This window comes from Mustela erminea, chromosome 2, assembly GCF_009829155.1.
Source record: "Mustela erminea isolate mMusErm1 chromosome 2, mMusErm1.Pri, whole genome shotgun sequence".
NCBI lineage: Eukaryota > Metazoa > Chordata > Mammalia > Carnivora > Mustelidae > Mustela > Mustela erminea.
This window is the reverse complement of record NC_045615.1, coordinates 60576165-60594125: the sequence shown is the minus strand read 5'-3', so window position 1 is coordinate 60594125 and position 17961 is coordinate 60576165. Positions and strand designations below refer to the sequence as shown.

The 17961-nt window shown below is 37.6% G+C and overlaps 1 protein-coding gene across 3 annotated transcripts in view; it reads left to right on the top strand.

Annotated features, from left to right (window-relative positions):
- MANBA (mannosidase beta) overlaps positions 1-17961 on the top strand; it is a 128128-nt gene that overhangs the window by 88508 nt on the left and 21659 nt on the right. For 2 of the 3 annotated variants that reach the window (XM_032333027.1, XM_032333029.1), the window contains exons 12-13: positions 8138-8356; positions 16972-17136. In XM_032333027.1, the coding sequence (XP_032188918.1) occupies positions 8138-8356; positions 16972-17136 (384 nt within the window). The remainder of the gene's footprint in view (positions 1-8137; positions 8357-16971; positions 17137-17961) is intronic. The other variant, XM_032333028.1, reaches the window with a different exon arrangement.

Sequence of the window (17961 nt, the reverse complement as noted above, 5' to 3'; positions counted from 1 at the left end):
CAAGTGTTGGAGAGAATGTAGAGAAAGGAGAACCCTCTTATATGGTTGGTGGGAATGCAAGTTAGTATAGCCACTTTGGAAAACAGTGTGGAGATTTCTTAAGAAATTAAAAATAGAGCTGCCCTATGACCCTGCAATTGCACTACTGGGTATTTACCACAAAGATACAGATGTAGTATAAAGAAGGGCCAACTGTACCCCAGTGTTCATAGCGGCAATGGCCACAGTCACCAAACTGTGGAAAGAACCAAGATGCCCTTTAACAGATGAATGGATAAAGAAGATATGGTCCATATATACAATGGAGTATTACGCCTCCATCAGAAAGGATGAATACCCAACTTTTGTATCAACATGGATGGGACTGGAAGAGATTATGCTGAGTGAAATAAGTCAAGCAGAGAGAGTCAGTTAGAGAGTCAATTATCATTTGGTTTCACTTACTTGTGAAACAGAAGGAATAACATGGAGGACACTGGGAAAATGGAGAGAAGTGAGTTGGGGGAAATCGGAGGGGGAAACAAACCGTGAGAGACAAAACCCTCAGTTTGAGAAACAAACTGAGGGTTTTGGAGGGGGGGAGTGGGGGTGGGATGAGCCTGGTGGTGGGTATTAAGGAGGGCATGTATTGCATGGAGAAGTGGGTGTAGTGCATAAACAATGAATTTTGGGAACACTGAAATAAATAAACAAACAAACAAACAAACAAACAAACCAACCTTTTTGTGAGACAGATTTAGCCTAGAGAACCCAGCTTGGTATGTGTGTTTGTGCATATGCTGCCTGCACAGAATGAGTTAGGAGCCATTTGTTGTTGTTTTTATAGTCCAGGGACAATTTAAATAAAATACAGATTATTGGTTTTACTGAGACAAATTCACCCATAAAACATTCTGGGCCCAGTGCCTTTGTGGGAGCAAAAATGATCTTCTGCCTCATATATTTCATTCTTCTGAAGTTATTATCCAATTTGGGTTTATAATTCCTGGAACTATGGATATTTATGTTTCCTAGGAACATAGCATTTCACCTAGAACTTGGAAGATTTCTGTGTAAATAAACATGCTAGATTAGGCTGTAAGTAGACAAGTTATATAAGCTGAGAGACTCCAGGATTGTCAGTGCAAATAATGTTTGAATGTGGAAGTTGCTCTTACTCTTTTGTGTGTGTGTCTATGTGTGTGTGTGTCTGTGTGTGTACGTGTGCGTCCATTGTGGATGTCTGGAATTACCAGACAGTTTCCATAGGCAGGGAAAAAAAGGCACAGAGCAGGCTCAACTGTTCTATGGATATTTCTTTTCTATTTTTCTTTCTTCCTATTTTCCTTCCTCCCTCTCTCCCCCTTCCCTTTCCTTCCTTCCTTCCTTTCGTTCCTCTCTTCCTTTCCCTTCCATCCTCCCTCTCCTCCTTCCTCCCTCCCTCTCCTCCTTCCTCCCTTTCTTTCTTCCTCCTTCATTCGTCCCTCCCCTCCCCTCCCCTCCCCTTCCCTTCCTTCCTTCTTTCCTTCCTTCCTAAGAGACATATAGGCTCTTACTTTTTCTTTTCATTTTTTTGACTACCTTCACCTGTTTCACTCACCTCCCACCTCACACCTCTGGCAACCATCAGTCTGTTCTCTTTCCATGAGCTTGTTTTTGTTGTTTTTAGATTCCACATACAGGTGAGATCATATAATATTTGCTTTTCTCTGACTTATTTCACTTAGTATAATGCCCTCAAAGTCCATCTGTGTTGTCACAAATGGCAAGATTTCATCCCCCCCACCTTTTTTTAAGAGAGAAAGAATGATCACAAGTGGGGAGGGGCAGAGGGAGAGGGAGAGAGAGAATTCCAAGCAGACTCCATACCCAGCATAGAGTCACATGCAGGGCTTGATACATTGGGCCCGAGATCATGACCTGACCTGAAATCAAAAGTTGGATACTCAACTGACTGAGCCACCCAGGTGCTCCAAGATTTCGTTCTTTATTATGGCTGAGTCATACTCCATTGTGTGTGTGTGTGTGTGTGTGTGTATGCTACATTTTCTTTATCCATTCATCATCAATGAACATTTCGATTGTTATAGTATCTTGGTTATTATAAATAATGCCACAGTGAGTATGGGGGTCCATATATCTCTTTGAGTTAGTGTTTTTTATTTTTTTCAGATAGATATCCATGACTAGAATTGCTTGATCACATGGTAGTTCTACATTTAATTTTTTAGGTATCCTCCATATTGTTTTCCTTAGTGACTATACCAACTTACGTTCCCATCAACAAAGCACAAGGGTTCCCTTTTCTCCACATCCTTGCTAACATTTGTTATCTCTTATCTTTTTGGTAATAGCCATCCTAACAGGTGTCAGATGATACATCATTGTGGTCTTGGTTTGCATTTCCCTGATAATTAGTTGAGTACCTTTTCATGTACTAAGTGGCTATTTGTATGTCTTGATCATGATATATATATATATATAACTTATATGAATTTGGTTTATTAGTATTTTGTTGAGAATTCTGCATCTGTGTTCATCAAGGATATTGGCCTGTAATTTTCTTCTGGTGACCCTATTTGGTTTTGGTATCAGGGTAATGGTTGCCTGATAAAATGAATTTGGAAGTTTTCCCTCCTCTTCTTTTTTTCACAAGAGTTTGAGAAGGACTGGTATTAGTTCTTCTTTGAATATTTGGTAGAATTCACCAGTGAAATTGATCCTGGATTTTTGTTTGTTCAGAGATTTTTGACTATTGATTCAATCTCCTTACTAGTTAATTGTTCTGTTCACCTTTTCTATTTATTCATGATTCAGTCTTGGAAAGTTGTATGTTTTTAAGAACTTATCCATTTCTTCTAGGTTGCTCAATTTTTTTGGTGTATAGTTGTTCATAGTAGTCTCTTAAAATTCTTTGTATTTCTTAGATATTATTTGTAATATCTTTTTCATTTCTGATTTTGAGTCCTCTCTCTTTCTTTTCCTAAGCAAGTCTGGCTAAATTAGGTTTGTTGGTTTTGTTTATTTATTTATTTATTTATTTTTTTAAAGGAACCAGTTCTTCATTTCAGTGATCTTTTCTATTGTCTTTTAAGTCTCTATTCCATTTATTTCTGCTCTGGTCTTTGTTATTTCCTTCCTTCTGCTAACTTGGGGCCATGTTCTTCTTTTACTAGTTTAATAAGATGTTAAGTTAGGTTCTTTATTTGACATTTTTCGTCTTTCTTGAAATGGTCATTTATCTCTGATCTTTCCTCTTAAACTGCTTTTGCTGCATCTCATAAGTTTTGGTATGTTGTATTTTCCTTTTCATTTGTCAGGGTATTTTTCAATTTCTCTTTTGATTTCTTTGTTGATCCATTGTTTGTTCAGTAGCATATTCCTTAATCTTCATGTATTTGTGAATTTTCCAGTCATCTTCTTCTAATTGATTTCTAGTTCTATACCCGTGTGGTCCAAAAATATGCTCGAGTGATTTCAGTCTTCTTAAATTTGTTAGACTTGATTTATGGCCTAACTGGTGATCTCTCTCAGAGAATGTTCCATGTGTACCTGAGAAGAATGTGTATTCTGTTTCTCTTGGATGGTATATACTGTGTCTGTCTGTAAAGTCTATTTGGTCTAATGTGTCATTTAAAATTCTGTAATTATAAATGCTAAAGCAGAACTTGATATATATGAAAATGTTGATATGTGAAATAAGGAGAAAGGGAAAGGAAAGAGCTTGTTCCCAACTCCACCATAGAGCCCTTCCTTTATGGTGGTTCTTTTTCATCACTACTTTTTAATATGCATATTATACTAGTATTTGCTACATACACATTATATGATAATATAAGTTAACTTTTTTTGATAGGGAGAGGAAGCAGCATTTGCTTTTGTACTAATGCCTTCGAAGGATATAACTTTTAAAAACTTTAATGTTCAACGTGTGATTTAATAATCTGATTGTCCTTATATTTTTTATCTCTAATTACATATTTTAAATATTTGGGTATATCCTGAAACAGTTTGAAAAGGGAAAAGAATAGTATGTGATTTTGGCACCCAAATATGTACAGTTTATGACATTATTCATTTATGTGAAGACATTTCAGTAAAAATTTATGAAAAACTTAGGTTCCAGATTTTTAGCTTATCTGATATGCTTAGTCATGTGTCATGAAGAATTTTTCTATACACAACCTATGATGGTATAAGCTTTAATTAATATTTATAAAACGTTTATTTTATAATCTTTTTACTCATAGTGTTGGTATTACATTTTTCATATCTGATGGATTTAAGAAATGGATTTTAATATTTGAGCATTTTCATTTCACAGTTCAGTGGTTAAGAGCTCATGATTCCAGGAGGATGAGAAGGAGACACATAGCCCCACAGTGATGCAAAGAGGTTAGAAAGTCACTTCCTAGAAACAGCTCTATATTATGGAAATGAGAACATGAATTTCAGTGAAATTTAACCATGTCTTCCACACATGAGTTCTCTACCATTTACTGTAGTCCTATGAAGTAGGTACTGTTATTTTCCCCATTTTACAGAAGAGTCTGTTGAGGCTTAGATCTGTCCAAAAATAATAAGGTTCTGATTTGAGATTTAAACTCAAGTCATTCTGACTCAATATCCTCTATTATTTCCTTTTTTTTCTCCTGCTATGCCTTTTATTCCCATGACCTATTCATTCCATAATGGGGACCCTGTATCTCCCACTCCTCTTTACCCATTTTGCCTAGCTGCTGACCCATTCACTTCTAACAACCATCAGTTTATTCTATGTATTTATAGGTCTGATTCTGCTTTTTGTTTGTCTATTCTTTTGTTTTTGTTTTAGATTCCACTTGTGAGTAAAATCATATAATATTTGTGTTTCTCAGTCTGAACTTATTTCACTTACCATAATATCCTCTAGGTGCATCCATCCTAGTCTTCAAGGTCCATCTCAAATGACACAATCTCATCTTTTTATGGCTGTGCCATATTCCATTATATATATATATATAATGGAATATATATAATATATATATAATGGAATATATATAATGGGATATATATATAATGGAATATATATAATGAAATGTGAGTGTGTATGTGTGTGTGTGTGTGTGTGTGTGTGTGTGTGTGCACCACATCTTCCTTATCCATTTGTCTATTGATGGACACTTAGATTGCTTCAATATATTGATTGTTGTAAATAACGTTGCAATAAACATAGAAGTACACGTGTCTTTTTGAATTAGTGTGTTCATTTTCTTTGTGTAAATACCTGTAGTAGAATTACTGGATTATATGGTATTTCTGTTTTTAATTTTTCAAAGCACTTCCATACTGTTTTCCACTGTGGCCGCACCAATTTGCATTCCTACCAACAGTGCACAAGGGTTTCCCTTTTTCCATATACTCACCAACACTTACTGTTTCTTGTGTTTTTGGTTTTAGCCATTCTGATAGGTATAAAGTGATTATTTTAGTTTTGAATTGCATTTTCCTGATGACAGGTGGTGTTGAGGATCTTTTCATATTTCCATTGGATATCTTTATGTCTTTTTTGGAAAAATGTCTATTTAAGTCCTCTGCCCATTTTTTAATTGAATTATTCGGGGTTTGGTGTTGAGTTGTACATGTTCTTGATATGTGTGTGTGCGTGTGCGCACGCTGCTGGTAGTTTCCTTTGCTGTGTAAATCTTTTTACTTTGATGTTATCCAAATAATTTATTTTTGCTTTTGGTTTTCTTGGGTGAAGGGTCCTATAAAGAAAAATGATCCTATGGCCAATGTCAGAGTAATTACTGCCTGTGTTTTGTTATGGTTTTTAGATCTTCATGATTTCAGACTTCGCATTTGGGTCTTTAATCCATTTTGAGTTTATTTTTGTTTATGATGTTAAAGAGTGATACAGTTTCATTCTTTTGCACGTAGCTGTCCATTTCTCCCAGCACCATTTATTGAGGAGACCGTCTTTTCCCATTGTATATTCTTGCCTCCTTTGTCACAGATTAACTGACCATATAATCAGTGGTTTATTTTGGGCTCTCCATTCTATTCCACTGATCTGTGTATCTGTTTTTAATGCCAGTACCATACTATATTGATTACTACTGCTGTGTAGTAAATTTGAGACCTGGAACTTTGACATCTCCAAGATTTGTTTTTTCTTTTTTAAGATTGCTTTGGCTATTTGGGGTCTTCTCTGATTTCATACAAATTTTAGTATTCTTTCTTCTAGTTTTGTAAAATACGCTGTTGGTATTTTGATAGGGATTGCACTGAATCTGTGGATTGCTTTGAGTAGTATGGACATTCAAATAATATTGGTTCTTCCAGCCCACAACCTGGGATATCTTTCCATTTGTTTGGGTCATCTTCAGTTTGTTTCATCAGTGTTTTATAGTATTCAGAGTAGAGGTCTTTCATCTCTTTGGTTAAGTTTATACCTAGGTATTTTATTCTTTTTGGTGCATTTATAAAGGGTGTTGTTTTGAAACTTCTCCTTCTTGGGGTGCTTGGGTGGCTTAGTTGGTTAAGTGGCTGCCTTGGCCACTCTGGTCATGATTCCGGCTCCTGGGATCAAGCCCCACTCTCTCTGCTTGTGTTTTCTCTCTTGCTGTCTCTCTCTCTCTCTCTCTCTGTCAAATAAATAAATAAATAAATCTTTAAAAAGGAAAAACGGTGTATATAATTTAAAAAATTCTCTTCCTGCTAGTTTGTTTTTAGTGTATAGAAATACTACTTATTTCTGGGTATTAATTTTATATCCTGCACCTTAGCCTCTAATTCTTAAGCACTGGACCTGTGTTTCTTAAGTAGAGGCGAGTTTGTCCTCCAAGGGACAGGAGCGCATTTGGCAATGTCTGTAGACATTTTTTGGTGTGTGTACAGGGTACTACTAGCATCTAGTGGGTAGAGGCCAGGGCTGCTGCTAAACATTCTGTCTCCCCTTGCTCCCTTTTTCTGGTCACCAATGCACAAAACTTATCGAGCACAGAATGTCAGTAGTGCCAAGGATGAAAACTTCTGCAGTAGATTGTACATTACCCATGTTGCTAGAAGGTAATGTAGAGGCACAGCATTCTTGAAAAAGATTGGGAGCAGGTACTAAGGAGTAAGCTGTGTTAATTACAAATGGATAGAAAGGATTGGTGAATAGCAGGTGCTGGTGGTTGTCGAATGCAGAAGGTTAATGGTTCTATTATTTTTCTGCAGTCACTTGGCATCCTGTAACTTGACAGTGTTTTTTTTAAAAAGTAAATGATCTGACATAAACAGACATTTCTCCAAAGACAACATGTAGACAGCCAACAGACACATGAAAAGGTGGTCAGCATCACTCACCATCAGGAGAATGCAGATCAAGCTATAGTGAGATATCACCTCACACCTGTCAGAACGGCTAAAATAAAAAACACAAGAAACAACAGATGTTGGGGAGGGTGCAGAGAAAGGGGAACCCTTGGGCACTGTTGGTGGGAATGTAAACTGGTCAACCTCTGTGGAAAAGTATGGAGTTTCCTCAGAAGGTCAAAAACAGACCTGACTATCTAGTAATCACACTACTGGGTATCTACCCCTAAAATACAAAAGCACTAATTCAAAGGGATATATGCACCCCTGTGTTTATAGCAGCATTATTTACAATAGCCAAATTATGGAAACAATCCAATGTTCATGACAGATGAATTGGTAAAGATGATGTGGGGTGTGTGTGTGTGTGTGTGTGTCTATGGTGTATATAATGGACTATTATTCAGCCATAAAAAAGAATGGAATCTTGCCATTTACACAGATATGGGTGGAGCTAGAGAGTATAATGCTAAGTGAATTAAATCAGTCAGAGAAAGACAAATACCGTTATGATCTCACTCATATGTGGAATTTAAGAAAAAATAAGCAGAGGAAAAAAAAGAAAAGAAAAAGAGAAAGAGGGAAACCAAGAGATAGACTCTTAATTATAGAGAACAAGCTGATGATTACCAGAGGGAGGTGGGAGAGGGGGATGGGTGAGATAGGTGATAAGGATTAAGGAGGACACTTGTCATGTTGAGCACTGGGTGAGGGTGAAAGTGTTGCATCAGTATATTGTACACCTGAAACTAATGTTAACACTGTATGTTAACTATATTGGAATTAAAACAAACACTCATTTTATTTCTGGACTCAGGAAGACAAGACTCGTCCTTTTATCATATCCAGCCCTACAAATGGGGCCGAATCTGTTAAAGAAGGCTGGCTCTCTGTCAACCCATATGACAATAATTTTGGTGATGTACATTTTTATGACTATACCAGTGATTGCTGGGATTGGAAAGTTTTCCCAAAAGCTCGATTTGTATCTGAATATGGATATCAGTCCTGGCCTTCCTTCAGTACATTAAAAAAGGTAAGCCACTTTTGATTTCCCAGTGATTCAGAATGGTAGGTGATGGGCATAGGTCATTCTCAACAGAGGTTCAGAAAGTCAAATGAGACAAGATTGGGCACGTTCGGGGTGGTATGGCCATAGACAGTCTAATGAAATGTGCTTAGTATTAAAATGAAAGTTGAGGAAGATCATAGAAGAGAACTTTTTTTCTTTAAAGTTTGGGGAGCTAAATTTCTTGTAGTTATCAATTTGAGAATTATAACTTTTCGATCCTGCTTTTAATTATGTTCCTTCACTTACATTTATAAAAATTGAATGGGAACCAGGGTTGCTTAAGCCTGACCTTTTTTTTTTTTTAAGATTTTATTTATTTATTTGACAGAGAGAAATCAAAAGTAGACGGAGAGGCAGGCAGAGAGAGAGAGGGAAGCAGGCTCCCTGCTGAGCAGAGAGCCCAATGTGGGACTCGATCCCAGGACCCTGAGATCATGACCTGAGCTGAAGGCAGCGGCTTAACCCACTGAGCCACCCAGGCGCCCTTAAGCCTGACTTCTTATCATGCATAAAAGTAATTCTCACTTGCTACTTTCTGTATATCCTACAACTGTTTTCACTTACAGATATTCAGAACTGGATGGTTTGCTACAGTAAGAGAAATGAATGTGATAAGTAAAGTTTTATCTGTTACCAGGTGGAATTATTTCTTTTCTTTTGTCTCCTCCCCTTTGTCTTCTGTTTCCTCCTCCCCTTCCTTCTCCTTTTTCTTTCATGTTGCTGTATCTGACTTTCACTATGGCATTTTACTTTCTTTGTTCCTACAGATTCAGTTTCATAGGCAGATTTTATTTCAGAGTTGTATGTGTTCCTAATTGAGATATAATTCACTGACCATAAAATCCACCCATTTAAAATGTACACTTTCAGGGTTTTTGGTTTAGTCACAGAGTTGTGCAGTCATCACCGTGACCTAGTTTTTTTTTTTTTTTTTTTTCCGATTTTATTTATTAACCATGACCTAGTTTTAGAGCATTTTCATCACTCCAAAGAAACTCTATATCCAAATTACTCCCCACTCTCTCAGTTCCTCCCACCCCGGCTCTAAGGCACCACTAATCTGCTTTCTGTGTATATACATTTGCCTTTTATGCACAATTCATATATTAGAATCATAAGATATGTGATCTTTTTAGACTGGCTTCTTTTACTCAGCATAAAGTTTCCATGACTTGTCCATGTTCTGTCATGTAGTAGTTTGTCTTTTTTTTTTTTTTTTAAAAGATTTTATTTTATTTAACAGAGAAAGATGACAAGTAGGCACAGAGAGAGAGAAAGAGAGAGAGAGAGAGGAGGAAGCAGGCTCCCTGCCGAGCAGAGAGCCCGATGCGGGACTCAATCCCAGAACTCTGAGATCATGACCTAGGCCGAAGGCAGAGGCTTAACCCACTGAGCCACCCAGGCGCCCTGTCATTTTTTAAAATTGCTGAATAATATTCCATCATGTGGATATACTACATTTTGTTTATCCATTCATCAGTTGATGTACTTTGTGTATTCCCACTTTTTGGCCAATATGAAAAATAATAGCTGCTGTGAATATTTGTATACATTTTTTTTTGTGTGTGTGTCTGTGAACAATGTCTTCAGTTCTATTAAGTATACACTTAGTAGTGGAATTGCTGGGCCATATGGTAACTGTATGTTTAATATTCCAAGGAACTGCCAAACTGTTTCCCATAGTTTGCAAACACTGCACCATTTTATTTTATTTATTTATTTTTTTTTTTAAAGATTTTATTTATTTATTTGACAGAGAGAGATCACAGCAGACAGACAGGCAGGCAGAGAGAGAGAGAGGGAAGCAGGCTCCCCGCTGAGCAGAAAGCCCGATGCGGGGCTCGATCCCAGGACCCTGAGATCATGACCTGAGCTGAAGGCAGTGGCTTAACCCACTGAGCCACCCAGGTGCCCCAACACTGCACCATTTTACATTACCACCAGGAAATGTATGAAGGTTCCAATTTCTCTACATCTCTGTCAACACTAATTTTCCCTTTTTGTGTTTTTTAACATTTCTCTGGAGATTAGCATTTACAGAAAATTTGCTTTTTTTCATGGCTAATGATGTTGAGCTTCTTCTCATGTGCTTTTTAGCCATTTGTATATTTTCCTTAGAGAAATGTCTTTTCAAAAACCCTTCACCTATTTTTTAATTTGGGTTGTCTTTTTGTTATTGAATTGTGCCAGTGTTTATAGCAGCAGTGTATGCAGTAGCCAAAACATGGAAAGAACCCAGATGTTCATCAACAAATGGAGGGATAAAGAAGATGTGGTATATATATAGAATGAAATACTACTCAGTTATCAAAAAGCATGAAATCTTGCCATTTGCAATGATGTGGATAGAACTAGACTATATTACGCTATGTGAAATAAGTCAGTCAGAAAAGACATACCATAGATTTCACTGATATGAAATTTAAGAAATAAAACAGATGAACAGAAGGGGAGGGTAAGGAAACATAGAATAAGATAAAAGGAGAGAGGGAGGCAAACCATAAGGAACTCTTAACTATAGGGAACAGACAGGGTTGCTGGAGGGTAGGTGCTTGGGGGGACGGGGTAACTGGGTAATGGGCATTAAGGAGGGCACTTGATGTAATGAGCACTGGCTCCATACATATGCAGCTGATGAATCACTAGATTCTACCCCTGAAACTAATAATACGCTATATGTTAACTAAATTGAATTTAAATTAAAAAAAATTTTTAAAGAGTTATACATATATTCTGTTTTTTTTTTAATCAGATCTATGTTTTGCAAATATTTTCTCCTAATTTGTGTGTTCTCTTTTTACTTAGTTGATGGTGTCATTTTTTTTTTTAATTTATTTTTAAAGATTTTATTTATTTATTTGACAGACAGAGATAACAAGTAGGCAGAGAGGCAGGCAGAGAGAGAGGAGGAAGCAGGCTCCCTGCGGAGCAGAGAACCCAATGTGGGGCTCCATCCCAGGACCCTGGGATCATGACCTGAGCCGAAGGCAGAGGCTTTAACCCACTGAGCCACCCAGGTGCCCTGATGGTGTCATTTAAAGCACAAAAGTTTTAATTTTTTTTTTTTTAAGATTTTTTACTTAATCATTAGAGTGAAAGAGAGTACAAGTAGGGAGAGGGGCAGTGGGAGAAGAGGAAGCAGGCTCCCTCCTGAGCAAGAAGCCCGATGTGGGACTCAATCCCAGGACCCTGGGATCAGAACCGGAGTCAAAGGTGGATGGTTAACTGAGCCACCCAGGTGCCCCAGAAGTTTTAAATTTTGATGAAGTCCTTATCGGTCTTCTCATTTATCTCTTGTGCTTTTGCTATTGTATCTAAGTAACCATTTTCTAACCTAAGAGCACAAAGGTTTATTCCTGTGTTGTCTTCTGGTTTTAGCTCTTAATTTTAGATCTGTAATCTATTTTGAGATAATTATTCTATATGGTGTGAAGAAAGTGTCCAGGTTCATTTTTTCTTTTCTTTTCTTTTTTTTTTTTTGCATGTGGATATCTAGTTACCTAGACATCATTTATTGAAAGCATTATTCTTTCCCCCATTGATTTTCTTGACCCCTTTGTCAGAATCAATTAACCATAAATGTTAAGGTTTATTTTTGGATTCTCAATTTGTTTCCATTGATCTGCCTGTCTGTTTTATGCCAGTATGCACTGTCATCATTACTTACAGCTTTGGAGTGAGTTTCGAAAGCAGGAAGTGTGAGTTCATTTAACTTGGTTCTTCTTTTCAAGATTGTTTTGACTGTTCTGGGTGCCTTCCATTTACATATCAATTTTACGATCACCTTGGCAGTTCCTGCAGAAAAGTCCACTCGGATTTTGATAGGGATTGTGTTGAATCAGTAGATTAGTTTGCAAAAGTATTAGCATTTTAACAATAAGATGTTTTCTGATCCATGAACATGTGATGTCTTCTTTCACTATTTTGTAATCTCATTGTACAGAATTTATACTTCCTTATTTAAATTTGTTCCCAAGTATTTTATTCTTTTTGTAAGTAGAATTATTTTCTTAATTTATTTTCACATTGTTCATTACTAGTATATAAAGAGACCGTTGATTTTTGTAGATTGAACATACATTCTGCAACCTTGAAGAACTTATTTATTAGCTTTAATAGTTTTTGTGAATCCTCTGTGTTTTTCTATATTTAAGAGCATGTCATCTGCATATAGAATTACTTCTGCTTTTTCCTTTTCAATATGGATGCCTTTTATTAACTTTTCTAGGCTAATTGCCCTGGCTAAAACCTCCAGTACAATGTAGAATAGAAATGGTGAGAACAGACACCTTTTCTTAGGGAGAAAGCTTTTAGTCTTTTACTGTTCAGTAAGATGTTAACTGTAGGGTTTTTTTTTTTTTTTTTTTAAGATTTTTAGTTATTTATTAGACAGAGATCACAAGTAGGCAGAGAGGCAGGCAGAGAGGGGGGAAAGCAGACTCCCCGCTTAGTAGAGAGCACGATGCAGGGCTCCTTCCAAGGACCCTGAGATCATGACCTGAGCCGAAGGCAGAGGCTTACCCACTGAGCCACCCAGGTGCCCCGACTGTAGGTTTTTCATATATGCCTTTTATCAGGTTGAGGAAGTTCCCTTTTATTCCTAGTTGGCTGAGTGCTTATATAATAAAAGGGTATTGGATTCTGTCAAATGCTCTTTTTCTGCATCTGCTGAAATAATCATGTACCTGGGGACCCCTGGGTGGCTCAGTCTGTTAAGTGTCCAACTCTTGATTTTGGCTCAAGTCATGATCTCAGGTTATGGGCTGGAGGCCCGCTTTGAACTCTGCACTCATCACAGACTCTGCTTGAAATTCTTTGGCTCCCTCCGCGCCTCCCCAACTCATATATGCAGGTGCGCTCTCTTAAAATAAATACGAACTTTTGTTTCTTCTCCCCTATTACTTGTGTAAAGTAACCACAAAAAAAAAATTTTTTTAAAAGATTTTATTTATTTATTTGACAGAGAGAGAGAGAGACAGACACAAGTAGGCAGAGAGGCAGGCAGAGAGAGAGGGGGAAGCAGGCTCCCCGCTGAGCAGAGAGCCCGATGTGGGGCTCGATCCGAGGACCCTGGGATCATGACCTGAGTGGAAGGCAGAGGCCCAACCCACTGTGCCACCCAGGCGCCCCACCACAAAAAAAATTTTAAGACAGTTTCAGAATCTTCCTCAATTTTACCACCTGAACCCAACTATTTTTGCTTCCACACAATGCAGTCATATTGCGTTTTTAATTTTATTTTTTTAAGATTTTATTTATTTACTTGAGAGAACATTAGAGAGAGAGTATGCGCAGGGACAGAGGGAGAGAGAGAAGCAGACTCCCTGCTGAGCAGGGAAGGTGATGTGGGACTTGAAACTAGCAACCTGAGGTCATGACCTGAGCCAAAGGCAGATGCTTAACCACTGAGCCACCCAGGGGGCCCTATATTTTTAACTTTAATAAGTAATGTCGTAACCTTAGATCTACCCCTTGTTTTCTTTTCTTTTCTTTTTTCTTTCTTTCTTTTATTTTTTTTTTAGCACTTTCATATTACAAGGTGGATTTTTTAGGAATACTTTTGTTTCAAAATGAAGGAGGATGGAGTTGAGTATACTGACTCAGGTAGGAATAGGTGTTCAAATGGGAAGGAAGGAAAGAAAGAAGCAAAAATATTTACTGAGCAGGTGCTCTTTACCAGAGACCCATTGTTTCATTTAGCAATGATCTCCTCCCTCCCCCAACCCTTTGATTGAGGTCTGGAAGGAAATCAAGGTTCTAGAGAGTGAGAGTTCCATCATTATCCCCAGATAGCAAGTAGGATATCTGGATTCAAGCTTACTGTCTAACACAGAAGCTGAATCATTTTCATTTCACATTTTTGGGAGGGATGAGTGTTATAAATTGCTAAACCTTTTTCTTAAATCTATTAGCCTTTCTGTTTACCTTCTGATAATAATGCAGTTGCCGTGTTTTTGTGAAATGCCTGATGATGTTCAAAGATACAAAACACTGTGTTTTAACATAGGGAAAGGTGAAGCTAAGTTCTGTATGTACTATTCATTATGAACCCTTGATTTAACCATTCCTCTTTTTTGAACTACATTGCTTAGTTGAGGATTTGGATTAGGTAATTGGGAAAATGAAAGAAACCAAAAGAATAACTTTACATAAAACTTAGGTTTTTAGTTAGAGGTTTTTTTCCCCCATATATTTAACAAAAATATTAAAATGTCCCTTTCTAGTTTAGGATGCATTACTTCTTTGTCAAATAATCATATTTTCTTTTTAATTTTATTTATTTATTTGAGAGAGAGCATGAGAGGGGAGAAGGTCAGAGGGAGAAACAAACTCCCCATGGAGCTGGGACCCCGATATGGGACTCTATCCCAGGACTCCAGGACTCCAGGACCTGAGCTGAATGCGGTGGCCTAACCAACTGAACCACCCAGGTGCCCAAAATAGTATTTTCAATAGTCCATTTTCAGTATTGCATAGTGATTAAAAGCTTGGGCTATGGAATAAACAGATTTGGATTTTTTTTTTCTTAAAGATTTTATTTATTTATTTGACAGAGAGAGATCACAAGTTGGCAGAGAGGCAGGCAGAGAGGGAGGAGGAAGCAGGCTCCCTTGCCAAACAGAGAGCCTGATGTGGGACTCGATCCCAGGACCCTGAGATCATGACCTGAGCCGAAGGCAGCGGCTTAACCCACTGAGCCACCCAGGCGCTCCCAGATTTGGATTTTAATTCTAGAACTGCCAGGGTTGACTAGGTGGCTCAGTGTGTTAAAGCCTCTGCCTTCGGCTTGGGTCGTGGTCCCAGGGTCCTGGGATCAAGCCCCGCATCCGGCTCTCTGCTCAGCAGGGAGCCTGCTTCCCCTTCTCTCTGCCTGCCTCTCTGCCTACTTGTGATCTTTCTCTCTCTGTGTCAAATAAATAAAATCTTTTAAAAAAACAGTGATAATAATACTGACTTGTAGACTTGTCATGGGGATTGAGTGAGGTAATATTCTTAAAACAATTAGAGCCTTGTCTGGCACTTTCTGATTCCTACTGATAATGTTTTTACAGCTGAAATTTATAATAGACTCTCAAACCATGACTATCAGAAGTTAGAAAGCTTTCCACGTAACAGAAGATCAAGTTTACCAGTTATGGGATACATTCATATCATTACCAGTTAAGGCTGAGAAGCCTGAAGATGTGTTTCAGGCTTTTAAAAGGAAAGGAAGGCAGTTGGTAAAGGTGTGCATCTCAAATGTGTACAAGATGACTGTAAATGCTAATACCTCTTTTAAGTAAGTAATTGAAGTAATTAGTGTTCTCTAAACTGTCTGGTGATACCAGTTTTGGAAAATACATATAATTTGGAAAAACTTTCACATCAAACATGAGTAATGTGCACTACTTACATTTTACTATAAATAAATTCCTAAAGAGTAGTTTTTTCCTTTTAAGGTGATTGGTCTGTGGCTTGCATGGTTCTAGGGAATTATAAGTCATATTTTATGAACAGGGATTAATATTTTTAATTTTTAGGGATTTTTGAGTGTGCGGTAGATTGTTTTTCAAAGCCTTTGTGTAACCTGCATTAAACTGATATTTTCAGGTGTAGACAGCAGTTGTCTTACATCTTTTTCAAATGCTAAAAGAGCATTAAATCATAGACCTAGAAGGCAGAATGATTGTCTATTTTTCTCTAAAAGTTACACTACTAATATGTGTGTGGTATTTTTGTTTGTTTGTTTTTACCTTGACCTGATGATAGCTTCTCAAGGAGATGACAGATCACATAAATTGTGCCTGGCTCTAAAAAAAGATTTACTGTTAGGGGGAAAGAGTATCATTGTTTGGTTTTTGTCTTCAACTATATCAAAATTAAACATCTGTATATATCAAATATATTTAGTAGTAATTGAGAAACAAATAAGCAAGTGCTAATAAGCATTTACTGTCTTAATAGTCATATTTTATTCCTGTCAAAGAACTGACAGTTTTAACAGATTACTGTTTTCAGTCCATTATTTTTTTTGACAATTTATTTACTTGAATAGATAAAATGACATTTAAAAATGAGCACAATGAGTGTTCTAAACACAGGAATAATGTTTTGATAAGATAAGAATTTTGATAGAAATGCCAAAACGAGGGGCGCCTGAGTGGCTCAGTGGGTAAAGGCCTCTGCCTTTGGCTCAGATCATGATGCCAGGGTCCTGACATCGAGCCCTGCAGGGAACCTGCTTCCCCCTCTCTCTGCCTGCTTCCCTGCCTACTTGTGATCTCTGTCTGTCAAAGAGATAAATAAAATCTTAAAAAAAAAAGAAAGAAAGAAAGAAAAAGAAATGCCAAAGTGAAACTTCCTAGGTTTGAGTCAGGGAAGGTATAGGTGCCATATTCTGGTTTTGTGATTCAGCTTTGCACAGGGCTACTCTTCCACCAGTAATAAGTACAAAACATCTACTATCTGTGAAATTAGAGTCGCAGAGCAAACCTTGAGCTCTTTTCTCTGTGCAGAGTACTTTTTGAGTTTGTCAGAAGTGTGTGGAAAAGTAGTTTCACTCCTAATTTCCCAATTTGTACCTCTTCTTTCCTCGAAAGGTTTCATCTAAAGAGGACTGGTCTTACAACAGCAAATTTTCTCTTCACCGACAACATCATGCAGATGGTAACAGTGAAATGCTGCGTCAGGTTGAATTTCACTTCACACTCCCGGAAAGCCCAGATCCATTACAGGCGTTCAAGGATACCATATACCTTACTCAGGTAAGGCATTTGCATCCTGGAGTTCAGCAGGTTCCTGCAGTTAACACAAGGGATCCTATAGACTCTGTAAGCCTTACGTGATGAAAAAGCATTTTATTTCACTGATTGAGGAGCATATCTTCTTCAAAATAGATAAATGATGACATGTAGTACTTGAAATAGTTAATTTTTGGCATTTGCCTCTCTTAGAGAGAACAAACGGTTCACAATGTTCTACAACAAATTGTGTATTAACATGTTCCCTAGCTCACGATCACCATACAGTGTCAGTGATTAAGACAATAGCTTTCCCCAAGGATAAAATGGAACAGTGGAACACAGTAGAGTCCAGAAACAGACTTACAGATGATATAGTTACTTGGTTGATGGCCATTTGCCACTGTAATCCCCATGAGAAAGGTTAGTTTTTCCAGTAGACAGTACAGTATCAAGTGGGTATCTTTATAGGAAAACAAGTGAACTTAGACTCCACATACAAAAATTAATTTGATCAGTGATCAAGGAATCAACTATGAGGGGCGCCTGGGTGGCTCAGTGGGTTAAGCCGCTGCCTTCGGCTCAGGTCATGATCTCAGGGTCCTGGGATCGAGTCCCACATCGGGCTCTCTGCTCAGCAGGGAGCCTGCTTCCCGCTCTCTCTCTCTCTCTGCCAGTCTCTCTACCTACCTGTGATCTCTCTCTGTCAAATAAATAAATAAAATCTTTAAAAAAAAAAAGGAATCAACTATGAAAGGTAACAATTTTATAACCTTGGCAAAGATTTCTTAAACAGGGCATAAGAAGAACTAACTATGAAAGAAAAGAATGATAAATTGGGACTTCATT